At 38.0% G+C, this 15,180-nt stretch overlaps 1 protein-coding gene across 7 annotated transcripts in view; it reads left to right on the top strand.

Annotated features, from left to right (window-relative positions):
* The window catches only part of Eya4 (EYA transcriptional coactivator and phosphatase 4), a 237,307-nt gene that overhangs the window by 110,029 nt on the left and 112,098 nt on the right, over nucleotides 1-15,180 (top strand). For all 7 annotated transcript variants that reach the window (XM_021221739.2, XM_021221741.2, XM_021221740.2 and 4 more), the window contains one exon: nucleotides 7,182-7,231. In XM_021221739.2, coding sequence (XP_021077398.1) covers nucleotides 7,182-7,231 — 50 coding nt within the window. The remainder of the gene's footprint in view (nucleotides 1-7,181; nucleotides 7,232-15,180) is intronic.

Here is a 15,180-nt window from a genome sequence, read left to right as displayed (position 1 = left end):
AGAGAGAGAGAGAGAGAGAGAGAGAGAGAGAGAGAGAGAGAGAGAGAGAGATTTGCATATGGATACAACAATGTTATCATTATTCCCCAATAGGAACTGGCTCTCCAGTGACTTGTTCATTTTGGGAGGGCCAATTATCAGCAAGCGATGTTAGTTGAGCTAGCATGTTTCACACGGTAACTGGTATTTACACTTTAAAATGTGATGTGTGATCTGTGCCCCTGGCCAAACTCTTCTGAGGCTTCCTGACTAAGATGAGCTGACTTTGTTAAGGGGTAGAGGGCTGGGTTGCTTGGGTCCTGTTGTGCTTGGCAGGTGGTGATAAATGGGGGAGTTTTCCTTAACCTCCTGGCCATAACATTCCAATATCTTGAAAAGGGCGTCGTGGGGTAGAAGACGTTGCCAAAACATTACCAAGTTTTCTCTACTTGGGGGTTGGGGATAAATTATTGAGATTATTTTAAAGCATTAGTCCTGAGAAATCATATTTTCTCTTCCACAGAGGGAAGCCTAGCAATAAAGATGCTGATAGGTAAAAGTGGGAGGATTATTTCTTCCTGTTTCCTTGTGAAACAGGAGCAACATTACTTCGTTTGCAGCAGATTCCAGTAAATCTGTATTGTGTTCATTACACAGCACTTTACAATTCAGGAACAATATCCCATTCTGATTTTTTCTTACAATAAATTGTGCCTTTCTTGTGATACATGGGGCTTTAAAAAAAATAATGAGTAAATGTCAATAAAAGATAAAACAAAACAAACAAACAAAAAAGAATAACGACAAGAAACAGGAGGAGACATGGCTTTGGTACTTACTGTGCATATCTGTAAGGAGAAGACAAGTCCGTGTAAAAACACTTATCTGCAGTATTTTATGAAAACTCTTAAAAATGGAGGACCAGTCTTGTTTCCACGCTAGGGGAGGGGGTGCAGGAAGGGGACTTCGCCCCTGAGCTATAACACCGTACGTCACAGCATCCCTCAGTTCCTCTTGTGGCATTTTAAGTTCTGAGTTACCTTTGCTCTGTTGGGTGATAATGAAACAACATACCATTGGGAGGGGTGAAATATTTCTCAATAATTCATAGAACATGTGGTGTTTCTGGCAGATGACAAAGGACTATGGCATAACGGAGGAGAAAAATAGATGTAGTAGAACTTTGAGGGTCGATTCAGTTTGACATCTGGTTCCATGCTTATGTACAGTACATAAATAATTATGCTTTATTTTCCTGTGCTATTGTAATAAGTTATTTTTCAAGCACACAGCCTTGAGACAAGCTATCAAACAATTGGAATGTGTTGTGGTGGTGGATGTTGATCGAGAATTATAGACCTAAGGTTTTTTCCCACTTAAACATAATTTCTCCCCAGTGTGTGATTTTGTTTAACCTCCCTCCCCAAGCCAAGGTCCCTACCCTGAACACCAGAAACAAATACTGCAGGGGAGGAAAAGTGTCCACTTTGTTATTTGTTTTGCGCTCTCTCTTGCGCTCTCTCTCTCTCTCTCTCTCTCTCTCTCTCTCTCTCTCTGTGTGTGTGTGTGTGGTGTAACTTCATGCATCTATCTGTATTCATATGTATGTAGGCTCATCTGTATGTGCAGTGTACCATATGCACACACTTGTACATGTAGCACTACTGTTTTTAATCTTTATGCCTAATTTTGCTGAATGTTGCATTTGCAATACTCATTTGTGTCTTTAATATAGCACGCAAAGGAGATTACGTGAGTTTCTTTTTGACTGAAACAGATGCAACTTCGTGTTATGAATTAAGAAAAAGTCATGTAATCGTTGTGATTCCAAGAAGAGTAATTTTACTATTTCAGAACACAAGAAAGTTGGGATCCTTTCTCTTCTGCTGTATTAGGCCGTTCTTCAATTTTATTCCACCTGGTCATGAAACAGACTTTACAAAGTATATGCATATACACGACATCTTTATGTATCATTTGTTCAGTCAGATTCACACTTAGAACACTCATATTTGAAATTGAAGTAAAGCTAGAAAGTTTAAAGTATTTTTGAAAATAATGTCTACTTTATCCCCTTTATTTACAAAGAGTTTTGAATAAAAAAGTTTATATTTTCATAGGTCTGGAACCAACCATTGGGATATAAGTAGTAACTTGCCCATGGTATTGAGAGACTTTCCGTTCTGTTGGTTTTGTCTGAGATTTACAGATTCAGAATTGATCTTAAATTTTCTCTATAGAAGTTATGAGATGTAAGGTTGACTTGAAAACATTAAAGTTTGAGAAATGGCTTCTCTAAAATATCATTTTTCCTTAAGTTATAAGTTATTGTTATTATTTTAGGAACCCGAAACAGCAAGATAAAGTAGGAAAGAACTGTAGTAATTGATTCCAGCTTTTTGAAAAGACGATTAGTAATATCAAAAAAAGGTCACGCTTATTTATGCTCTTTCTTAGGAGTTACTTTTACTTTTTCCTCAAGAGATTGTGAGCTTCTCAAAGCACCAAGTGGTTAAAAAAATGTGTGGAAAATATGAAGTTTGATATTTAGACTTTGCAATGCTCGCCATAATAGTAAACTTACTAAAAATTATCTTTTCTAGCTTTTAAAAATACTCACTATTTGTAACACCAAATCTCACATTCTCTACAACTTTTTGCATATTATCCTTATGTTACTCAGGTCAATGCAGCCTAACAGTTTTGAACAGTAAATTGTATTTTAGATAGGATGATGAGTTAATAAATGGCGGTTGTCTGGCTAAATACTATTGGCCCGCTTTCTCTGCCCAGTTATTCTTCTTTGTTTTCTTCTGTGCTCCTGGCTCTTCTGGCATCGACTTTCTCGTTTATCACAAGCACGCTCCCTGTCCATCACTTCTCGTAGGTCACATGATCCCCAAAGTCAACCCCTTGCTGCTCTAGGCCAAGGCGACTCAGCTGAAAACTGATGCAACCATATTTTAAATTTCCTAGTGGCAACGAGATAAAAGAAGACCGGAAGGGAAAATGTTTTACCAGACCTAATACATTCAAGATCTCATCTCACTTCCCAACGCAAACGATACAGTGATGACTTTCTTTTGTCAAGGCTCAGATTTTTGAGGTCCAGTGTGTGTTTGTTCAGAGAATGGGTTTAGCTCACTCCACCCATGATGTGAATTTTAAGTAGCTAGCATCCATGGCTGTGTATCTTTGCTGGCCACTCTGCTGAGCGGCTGCAGTTCTGTTCTTCTCATGCATAGAGAGTGGTTGGTATTTCTCTGGCTTTCACTAATGTTTTGCTATGAGACCACACTGATAGAAAGTAAGTCGCTTTTCACAGCAGACCTTGACTGTAACTGTTGGTGTAGTGGTGCTGGTACAGTAGATGCTAGAGATGCCGGATAATCTTTTGAGATTTCTTTCTTTTTCCTTACCTTGAATTTAAATGTTATCTGTCTTTGATTTAAAAAAAAAAAAAAAAAAAAAAAAAAAAAAAGCAGTTATTTCAGTAGCCTAATTTAGAAGATGTGCTGAGAGAATGCTGTAGTGATAAGAAGAAACAAGTGTGCTCTTCGTTGGAAAGTGGTCCATGGAACTTTCATTTTAATGCACAGAGTTTGTGAGTCCACAGAGGGAAAGTTTCAGTTGGATAAGATGGATAAGTCCTCAAACATGCCGCTCAACACAGTGCCCGCTGCTAACAGCCGTCTGCTACACATATAAACACTTCCAAAGAAAGTAGGACTTATGTTGTGTTCCTAGCCTAGGCACACAAGTAAGATGAGATTTTTTTTGGAGGTGGTTGATATCTTCATAGCACATCATGGTGATGACATCACAGTTATCTTCTTATCACAGAGTCATAAAACTGTGCATATTAACTGTGTATACCGTTTTGTATTTCAACCATACCTTGGAAAGAAAGAAGAAAAAGAAGGGAAGGGTACGCAGGGAGTGAGGAGGGAGAGAGGGAGGACAATTTAAAAACTAAAAACAACTTGCAAACGCAGCATAGGAGAGGACAGGCTTGGTGTATACTTTACTTTTCCTGGCAAGTTGATGTTAATGCTGGAATTTGGACAAATTGTCTAACCAATGGGCACCTCCACTCCTTTACCTTCTTCTTTCTCTACTTCCTTTTCTATCTATCTATCTATCTATCTATCTATCTATCTATCTATCTATCTATCTATCTGTCTATCTGCCTACTTATGTTTCTTTCTTTCTTTCTTTCTTTCTTTCTTTCTTTCTTTCTTTCTTTCTTTCTTTCTTTCTTTCTATGTATCTATGTACCTATGTACCTATGTACGTATCTATCTATCTATCTATCTATCTATCTATCTATCTATCTATCTATCTATCTACCTATCTATCTATGTACCTATGTATCTTTCTTTCTATGTATCTATGTATTTATGTATGTCTATATCTATTTATCTATCTGTCACCTATCTACCAATCCATCTAATCTTCTACCTACCTATTATGTTTTATGTATCTGCACACCTAGCTACCTATTTATTGATCTGCCTATCCCTCTTTTCTTTTGATTGGTTACCTAGTTAGCTAAGCATTGGAGCAAGACTCTTACTACATATGTCCATGCTGCCTTTGAACTCGTGGACAGTCTATGAAAACCAGGATTTGCACTTAAATTGTGACCATGAGTTTCAGCTTTATTTCCAGCCCTGCTTGTTCCAAGTCAGCTGGAATTTTACTGGGGACAGAGGTGGTGCATTCAGTGAGAACAAGCTCTCTTCCAGAACATGCACAAGTCAGAAGATGCTGTTCAAATAGAAGAGTGAGTCCAAGGCTGGTGGATCCCACCACTGAGGAACATAATAAGCTTAGTAAATATCTAAATTTTCCAAAGTTTTGTTTAACTTTTCACTATTGATTAAGAAATCAAGTAGAGGCTGGGCACAGCTTAGTGGTAGAACTGTTGCTTGGAATGCCTCCAGTTACAGGTTATTCTGCAGCTGAGAATAAATGAATAAATAAGTAGAAATTAGACATCACCATAAAGCAGAAAAGGTTTGGACTTTCATAGAGCTGTAGATTTTCAACAACAGGCACAATTTTCAAATCACAATAATGCTCTGTCAACTGCAATAATCAGTTTTGCTCAGAAATGTCCGTACAGAATGCCTTTCATCCCCCCTTGGCTCCTATTTCAGCTTGGATCTTAGCTATGTTTGCTGCTAAGCTGCTGACTCACTTAATGAACAAGCATCTTCTCTGATATTGTGGGTGACTCCTCTCTGCCCTTCAGCATCCACTGTGTCCCTTTCCACCTGCCTTCTAGACTGTACCCATTCCAAGTGTATGCTAGAGATTTTCAACAGTCTGAACTGTCCAAAGGTAAAAATGTCTAAGTTCTTTAGTTGATATATGGGCATTATCACATGATTTGTCTGGCAAACTCCTTGTTGGTAGAATACCTTCCTTGGGGTACACAGAGTTGTTTTTGTTTACAGCCTCAAATGCTCAATTCAGAAGCCAGGTCTTTTGCCTCTTTTCTCATGTTCTTATGGCAGAGTTAATTTGTTCCCTACATACCACATGCACTTGCTTAATTCTTATACATTTCTTACACATCTGAAAGACTTCTTTTCCTCCTCATCTGACCACAAGCTGGCTGGATATAATACTAATAACAATCGAAGTAGAAACACAGCTCTAATAATGGCTAAAGTATAACAGATTCCTTCTTATTAGTATAAGTTATAAGCCTAATAAAGCCTGTGCACTCGTTAAGAGAGTGTGAGTCTCCACTGATGGGTTCTAAGGCTTCTTCAGTCAGCCCCAAAGTTACCCTCTTGAGGAAAGTGGCATGCACGTTGGGGTCATTTCTGCATGCTCATCTGATAGTTCTTTGCAGGTGCTGGTAAATATCAATGGGACAGGAAATCTTTATCATGATATTTTTCTGATTAGTTCTTATTTTCCATTTATAAAGCTGGCAAAGACTTTATAATAAGTTTAAATACTCATTTAGTTTTTAAGAAACTAAATTAAATGCTCATTTGTGCTTTAGAAAAATAACTTTACCAACCAGGTATATTCTTTGATAATCTCATATGTGTATATGTGTTCTGATTGCTCTAACTCAAACCTTTTATATCCCCCACTGTACTTTCCCACTGCTGGGATAAAGGGTGACAAAAGTCATCCTCTGCAGTGGGGGCTACGCTTGCTGGGCCTCCAGGCTACATACTTGAGATTAAAACTCCATGATTCTGTAGGTTGCACAGAAATGCTTCTTTAATGCACACATCTATAGTGTGTGACATGGAATGTATGGTGTATGTTCCTAATATGAATGAAGAGTTTCTGAAGAGTCTACTCCGTATACAACACTCCTATAGGACCACAGTAATGAGGTGGGCAAGGGGCCATATGCCTGTAATCCCAGCATTTAGCTGAAAGAGGAAGGGAGATAAAAAATTTCAAGGTCACCTCCAGCTGTATAGCAAGCTCCAAGCCCTTTTGGGTTCCATGAGATACTGTCTCCGAAGTCATTTCCACACAAACAGATACAAATCCGACAGTTATCCGGTCTTTAGGTTAAATGGGAGAGACAACGGATTTGCGTGTTGAAGGTGACCTTCATGGCAGCTCCTAGAAGGAGATGCTACTTTTCATTCCTCACCTATATTATGGGTTAAAAACCTCACAGTTAATGTGGAGCTTGTGCAAACCCGTGTGAAAAGTCTACACTGTTCAAACCTCATTGACATGCCGAGAATGTATTAAATGCTCAGTCAAGATGGAGATGAGAGAAATTTAACATAGCAATGATTTCACTAGTGCTACTATTATTGTTGTTCTCGTTGTTGTTGATGATGCTGTGTGCTTTAATAGGAGACAGAATCCACTCTGCTGGCAAAACGTTCTCAGTGGACTGAGAACAGTGAGGCTTCCTAGTTTCTGACTGGGGAACTTGATTCTTTGGTTTCTTTGTTCTTCTGGTCCACGGCTGTTTTAACCACATATTTTACATAGTAACAGAACCTGAGGATGAAATTTGGCAGCTGTTCCTGTGACAATAATGAAATGTAGTATCTAGTGCTGTGTGCTTTTGGACACAGTGTGGGGAATAGTGTACAGACATGTTTGTGGGCAGAGTCAGAGCCACTTTGTATTTAAAGAGCATGTGACCCTGAGTAAGGGGGTTGTATTCTCATAAGATAATAACAAGTGTTCTCTTCCTACAGGTAAAGAAAACGTGCCCAGAATCAGATGTTTCAGAACCTCAGAATTCCAGGTACAGTAATAAAAATCAAAACTTCATTAAGAAAAATTGCAGTTTTGGAAAAAATCACTAAGTTGTCGTACTCTAAACCTGATAGGATTACACATTGAAACACTGATATTTTCAAGGAATAGATGGATGGATGGATGGATGGATGGATGGATGGATGGATGGATGGATGAATGGACAGATAGATAGAATGCATATCTAGCAAGAGCATTATTAATCACAATATTCATTTTTAAAAGAATAAGACTGAAGTCAACTTCAAAGAATAATATAAGAATTTCTAGCAACACTTCAAAAAATTTTCCGTGGATATTATTTTTAAAACCTTATTTTTATTCATTTTAAAACTTTCTTATAAAGTGTTTTTCTGGAATTGTACTCAGGCCCAAACAATCATTGAATCTGTTTTTTATTAAACTCCATATTTTTCTTTCTAATGAAATGTGACTGAATTTTGAGAGTACTAGCAAATTAAGAATCTCAAAATCAACTTAACATTCTGGCTATTGTTTGGGGGAACTGGTAGAAGAGAGGAATTAAAATGGCCAAGCCTTTCATATAGGAATTTAATAGCATTTCCTTGTTTGTGGTTGGACCAGATGCCCAACAGATCTGCTCCAAGCCTTGTGTTGTCACCGCTTTCATTTCAGAATCCAGGATTCCGTTTTAAATGGACGAGTCAAAGTGTCTATGAATACCATGACAATAAAAGGAGCACGTCCTTACTATGCTGGTGCTGCGACTTGCTCTATGTTATTAAGACACTGCTTATCATGACATGCACACTGGTGTACTGCGACTATTTTTCTGAATAGGATGGATTTAGTGATATTTCTTAGAATACCAGAACAATGCAGATATCATTAAACTGCTAAGGCTCCCATACTTTCCTTTTGAAGAGTCAATGTACATCATAGGTCATCTATATACCAGTCAAGTAATTCTTGTGTGGTAGGATATTCCTGTAATTGATTCTTTTACCTATTAAATGATTGCATGTATGCTTTTCCTTTAGGTAATTTAAGGGCATATGTAATGATACAGAATTATTGATACCTGGCCTTTTGTCAGGTAAAAATTAGTTGTCAAAATAGGGTTGAATAATTTCTGTGTATTAAGGTCTTATGGGGTGGACAGATCATCAGATTTTTGCCTACAAAGCAACATAATCTAGAATGTATGGGGAGGAGAGAGATCTCTAGAGCCTGTTCCTGAGACATTTCCTTATAATTTCACTGCATCTATGACTAATGGACCTATGATTTATTTAGTAAGATTTTACATAAGTAATTGGATAATTTTTGTAAGTAACATATGGGAGGGAGCATGCTGGAAAATAGCAAGATAATCATCTTCATTATCAACATTTCATGTCAAATAATTCATACCCAATTCTGTTCAGAATCTTTTGACATACTATCATTAAGTACATTTTACGTGAGCAGAAAGCTACAGCAACAAGCTACTCTTAGTTCTAAATGGTATCGCTGAGTTAGAAAAGAAAGACAGATACAAAGCTTAAAGGTCTTAGTCCTAGAAGCGCATCCTTCTTTTCTATGTGGAAAGTCTCTGCCTGTGTGTTGATAAAAATATGATCTTAAGGCAGGTGTAGCTCAGTGACAGGAGACTTATATAACAGGCATGGGACTCTAGGTTTGAACCCAACATTGAAAAAATAAAAGAAAGAAAGAAAGAAAGAAAGAAAGAAAGAAAGAAAGAAAGAAAGAAAGAAAGAAAGAAAGAAAGAAAGAAAGAGAGACAGAGAGAGAGAGACAGAGAAAGCACAAAAGGAGTAACTTTGCTTTTAAGATAAATAATAATTGATTTTAAAAATTGTTTAAAATACATCTTATTTAATATCATAGATCTCTGTAAATTAAAAAGTGTTTGGGTTGGATTCTTTAGAATTCACAATTATTTGCCATGGGTTAACTATTTCTTAAAGTTACCTATCAAATGGTTACTTTGGGAACTCAGTTTTCTAAGAACTCTAAAGCTTTCAACAACTGAGAACAAGTTAAAGAAACAAACCTAGTGAAAGAGAAAGACACAGAGACACAGAGAAGAGAGAGACAGTGAAAAGGCAGAAACTGATACAGAGAGCACTATTTTCAAAGCATGCTACCTATAGGATTTGGTAATAGTATTCTGAAAAAAATCTAAGAGAATTCAACACCATATGAAACAATGTATCAGCATAAAATGTACACTACAGAAAACACTGCCTGACAAAATGTTACCCTGCTTAGAGCCTAAAGCAAATGTCACTCATATATTTAGCTAGCTTTATAGAGTGTTTATCTTGGGTTTGGAATGATCAAAATAGATGCAGATGGGAAATGTTTTTATAGTGGGGAAGTAATTAAATTGCGTGTGGGGGCTTAAGAGTATTCTCGGAGTGATATATATGTATCAGCAAATTCTTTGTCTTGCTTGGCCTTAATTTCTCTTTTTGGAAAGAAATGCTTTGGCTGCAGATGTAAATGGTAGATTGGGAAAAGGAGAATTTATAAATGCAGTGGAGAAACCTTGGAAGCAATATTCCGCGTGTATACTAAGAGCCAGACATCAGGGGCCAAACTTGCTGACTCTTAAAACCATAAACTCGATGTCATAGGGAAAAGGGTAGAATGTGTTCACAGAAAATTGTACATTCCTTGAATATCTGCTGATGCCTTGCTTCCGTCTCTGTTGGTCACCATGTCCAGAGTACATTGTTCTTATGTTAATCATAAAATGTGTGCATAGAATGAAGAACCTAATTTTTTCTCATGTCTCAGGGTACTCTATGCTTAACCTTCCTACTGGCCAGACTCTTGAAACAAACTAAAATGTTATTTTAAAGCTAATTTTCTCCTACAGTCACTGTGAATTCAGTTGCATAAATTTGTGTCTCAGTCCAGTTTCTTTGAAACTATGTTGTATTCTGTTCTTGTTTAATATAATAGATAATAGATAGATAATAGATTTTTGTTTAACATAATAGATAGCTCCTGGTCAGATGATTATTGGTTTGTTTTTTTTTTTTTTTTATCAGATGTTGCCACAAATCTCTGTTCATAAAGAAAAACACACAACAACATCATCAACAACAAACTCCAAACAATAATAACAAAATTCAAAGTCTTCTATGACTGTTCCCCTTTATTCCTGGTGGAGGAAGGAAATAATTTATCTCGTTATTTAATTGCATTTGCTACAAATGCAATTTGTCTGAGAGGGCTACCATGTTAAACAGTCTCTGTCATATGCGATGCATTCCTTCTGATCATCTGCTCCAGCCCTCCTTGCCCTTTCTATTTTGAGACTCTGACTGGCAGAAGCTTTTTGCCAGGCAGAAGTCAGAGGAAGAGGAGGAAATACAACTGAAACAGGGTAATTTTGTGCAATGATTGTTCTGTTACTTAAGACATGGTAGGAATATAAATTTTGGTGAAATTGGGCTGACAAATGACCCACAGGAAGAATGACAGTTGCTTGTCCATGACAGCTTGGTGTCACCCAGACCACATTGTCATCTTGAAGGAGTATTGTTAGTATTATGTTAAAGAGAGGGTAAGATGAGAGAATATTAATACTTGTAGTAAGTAAAAGAAGTGGGTGGAGTTCTCTGGGTAATAAGAATTGATTCTATTCCTCTTCATGTAATAAAGAAATGGTTTGCTAAGAACTTAATGATTGCCTGAACTTAACAAAGGTTGTGGTCCCTGTCTTCTTAATCTAGCTTCTGCTAATGTTGTGATTAGCAGGAGTGAGAAGAGAACAGCCAACTTTAGAGATGTGTTCAGATTCATTTCAATGCAGTCACTAATGTTTAAGAAGCCACAATCAGTTTATTTATTCATGGACCATACACTTTTAAAAGCACCTAATTCACTTTTTAAAAAAGTTACATATGTTTACTAAGCAGCTCACGTATTTTTATGTACAAGCCTAATAGATATCTCAAAGAATGAAATATGCACCTTCACATCCCCTATCTCAAAACTAATTCTGCCTGCAGTTTTTAAAATTTTAATATGACAACTCTATCCCTAAAAGCTCCTTAGAACAAAAAGTAATTGGTTAACAACAACAACAAAGCAGTTATAATGAAGACACACATATTTATTTGTTTGTTTATTTGTTTATTTAACACCCCAATCACAGTTCCCCTCCCTCCACTTCTGCTATCTCCCTCCCCACTCCCTTATCTTCCAGATTTCCTCCTCCTCCATTTCCTCTTTACAAAAGAGCAGGTCTCCAAGACCCAACAGCTAGACAGGACAAACCAAGATACAACAAAACAATGAGACAGCCCTTGTACAGAATAGTTAAGGCATTATGTTCTACACTTTTTTTTTCTTTTTGCTTATAAAGCAACCATATTCAGTGCTTCCAGAATCCCTAAATCTTTTTCTGTTTATAATAGTCGCCTGTCTAAAAATTAAATCCTGTATTGTTTTCTCAGCAGGGAAACCTGGGGGGCTTTCAGGAAATCTTGCCCAGAATGTTACCGTGTCAAATCAGCAGAGCATGTAGCAATTTTGTCTATATTATGTGTCTAAGTTCTTTATTAATAGGTTGGATTTTCTCATATCTTGAAAACTTCAGACTATCATTGCAACAACCTATGTTTCTGTCAGTCGCACAATGTAGCTTTAGAGCCCATGCAACCATGAAAGTCTTCCCAGTGCATCACTACATTGTTAGAATATGTGGTTTTTCCTGGATTCAGAAAAAATCACTAATCAGAGCACAAAGCCCTACACTCCTCCTACATATTTAAGCCACTTCTTTCCCATCATAAAGCAAACTTCCTCTGGAAATGATAGATGACTGATGGACGGATTGAGATCCTAAGACTGAGGTTTAATTCTCTTGTGGTTTAGTTAACTCAAGTCATAATACAGCTTAATCCCTTTCTCCCTATCTGGGGAGTGTTTTGTCTCGTTTCAAAGTCTGACCTCATGTGGATTCCTCTCCATCCTCTTCATTATTTTGGCTGGCATTCACTGGAGGGTTTCTAATTCATTTTGCCTTTTCTGGGCTGTGTTGACAGATTCCTACAGGTGTGGATGCAGCTGGAGCCAGACTAAGACAAATGACATGCTCTGCCTTGTGGGTCATTATAGCCACAAGAGTTAGCATTGCTTGACCCTTTGGTCATGAGAGCAAACTGAGCAGATTTATTAGAAAAATGTCTACAAAAGCCTGAGCATTGATTGTAATTCAAGATTTAAATAAGCTTCAAAACTTAGGGTTTTTGTGTGTGTGTGTGTGTGTGTGTGTGTGTGTGTGTGTTTTATCAAATATATCATCACCAGTCATCTCTTAAGTTTCTTTGGAAGTGTCTGGTGAGTACCTTCACTGGTCAGCAGAGTGTAGTGCTAAACATGTACTTGTTACCTGCTTTTTAGAATGAACCAGCAGTTCTTAATCCCTTTGGGGGGGGGGGTGTCAAAGGACTCTTCTACAGTGGTCCTCTAAGACCATCAAAAATAGATCTCTCCATTATGATTCATAACAGTAGCAACATTATAGTTATGAATTAGCATCAAAATTAATTTTATGATTGGGGTCACCAAACCATGAGGAACCGTATTAGAAGGAGCAGCATTAGGAAGGTTGAGAATCACTGGATTGAACATCCTGAAGTGGGTCTTCCAAGATTAAATGAGTAGGTGCATAGTACAGTCATTTCTCATGAAGTCTTGGATGTTCATTGGTTTGCAGTAAGACTGATCTGTAAAGACACGGAAGGAGAGAGATGGTCTACAGCTCAAACCTTACTGTCCGTGTCTCAGCTCACATGCATATCATTGCTCCATAGCTCTCAGACACCGAGTTTTGGTTGTCTTTTTATTTTGGCTCTTTCCCTGTATTCTCTAATTGAAGTTCTAGGAATAAATCAAGAGGCCCAGTGCCTCGGATCAGTGGGGGTTAAAGTGGAAAGATATATTGTATATGTTGTAATAGTGCCTCTGGGATCAGTGGGGGTTGAAGTGGAAAGATACATGGTATATATTGGAATAGTGCCTCCATTTGGGTTCTGAGTGTATTAGTTTGTTATCACTGCAAATAAGAGACAGTTAAAGTAGAAATAGGGGCATTTGAGTTTTATTTATTCTTTGTTTTGTTTTCTGAGTCACAGTATAAATTCTCAGAGAACTTAAGAATGGGCTAGCACGCCGGGCAGTGGTGGCTCACGCCTTTAATCCCAGCACTTGGGAGGCAGAGGCAAGTGGATTTCTGAGTTCGAGACCAGCCTGCTCTACAGAGTGAGTTCCAGGACAACCAGGGCTATACAGAGAAATCCTGTCTCAGGAAAAATCTGGGCTATCTCTGTTTAGCTCTGTTCCCCATTTTTTGATAGGGTTACTTGGTTCTCTGGAGTCTAACTTCTTGAGTTCTTTGTCTCTATTGGATATTAGCCCTCATCAGCTGTAGGATTGGTAAAGATATTTTCCTAATCTATTGGTTGCCATTTTGTCCTATTGACAGTTCCTTTGCCTTACAGAAGCTTTGCAATTTTATGAGGTCCCATTTGTTGAGTCTAGATCTTAGAGCATAAGCCATTGGTGTTTAGGAACTTTTCCCCTGTGCCCATGTGTTCGAGGCTTTTCCTCACTGTTTCTTCTATTAGTTTCAGTGTATCTGGTTTTATGTGGAGGTCCTTGATCCACTTGGACTTGAGCTTCGTAAAGGGAGATAGGAATGGATCAATTCGCATTCTTCTACACGTTAGCCGCCCAGTGAACCAACACCATTTGTTGAAAATGCTGTCTTTTTTCCACTGGATGATTTTAGCTCCTTTGTCAAAGATCAAGTGACCATAGGGGTGTGGGTTCATTTCTGGGTCTTCAATTATAGTCCATTGATCTACCTGCCTGTCACTGTACTAAAACCATGCAGTTTTTTTTTTTTTTTTTTAAAAATCACCATGGCTCTGTAGTACAGCTTGAGGTCATGGTGATGCCTCCAGAAGTTCTTTTATTGTTGAGAATAGTTTATTTTCAACTGAGGAAACTTGAATGGCCAAGAAGCACCTAAAGAAATGTTCAATATCCATATTCATCAGAGAAATGCAAATCAAAATGACCCTGAGATTCCACCTCATACTAGTCAGAATGGCTAAAATAAAAAACTCAGNTGACANCAGATGCTGACAAGGATGCAGAGAAAGAGGAACACTCCTCCATTGTTCATGGAATTGCAAGCTGGTCCAACCACTCTGGACATCAGTCAGGCAGTTCCTCAGAAAATTGGACATAGTACTACCAATATACCACTTTTGGGCATATACACAGAAGATGCTCCAACATGTAATAAGGACACATGTTCCACTATGTTCATAGCAGCCTTATTTATAATAGCCGGAAGCTGGAAACAACCCAGATATCCCACAACAGATGAGTTGATGCAGGAAATGTGGTACATTTACACAATGGGATACTACTCAGCTATTAAAAACAATGACTTCATAAAATTTGCAGGCAGATGGATGGAACTTGAAAATATCATCCTGAGTGAGATAACTCAAATAACAAAAGAACATACACGGTATATACTCACTGATAAGTGGATATTAGTCCCAAAGTTGGGAATACCCAGGATACAATTCACAGACCATATGAAGTCCAAGAAGAAGGAAGACCAAAGCTTCAGTGCTTCTTAGAAGGGGAACAAATAATCACAGGAAGAAATATGGAGACAAAGTGTGGAGCAGAGACTGAAGGAAAGGCCATCCAGAGACTGCCCCGCCTGGGGATCCATCCATATACAGTCCCCGAAAAATGCTGTTGTAGATGCCAGGACTTGCTTGCTGACAGGAGCCTGATATGACTCTCTCCTGAGAGGATCTACCAGTGCCTGACAAATACAAAGGTGGATGCTCGCAGCCAGCTAGCTATTGGACTGAGCATGGGATCCCGATGGAGGAATTGGAGAAGGGACTGAAGGATCTGAGGGGG

This window comes from Mus pahari, chromosome 21 (assembly GCF_900095145.1).
Source record: "Mus pahari chromosome 21, PAHARI_EIJ_v1.1, whole genome shotgun sequence".
NCBI classification, from domain to species: domain Eukaryota; kingdom Metazoa; phylum Chordata; class Mammalia; order Rodentia; family Muridae; genus Mus; species Mus pahari.
Note: the sequence above shows the minus strand (reverse complement) of the source record. Positions and strands in the feature narration are given on the sequence as shown.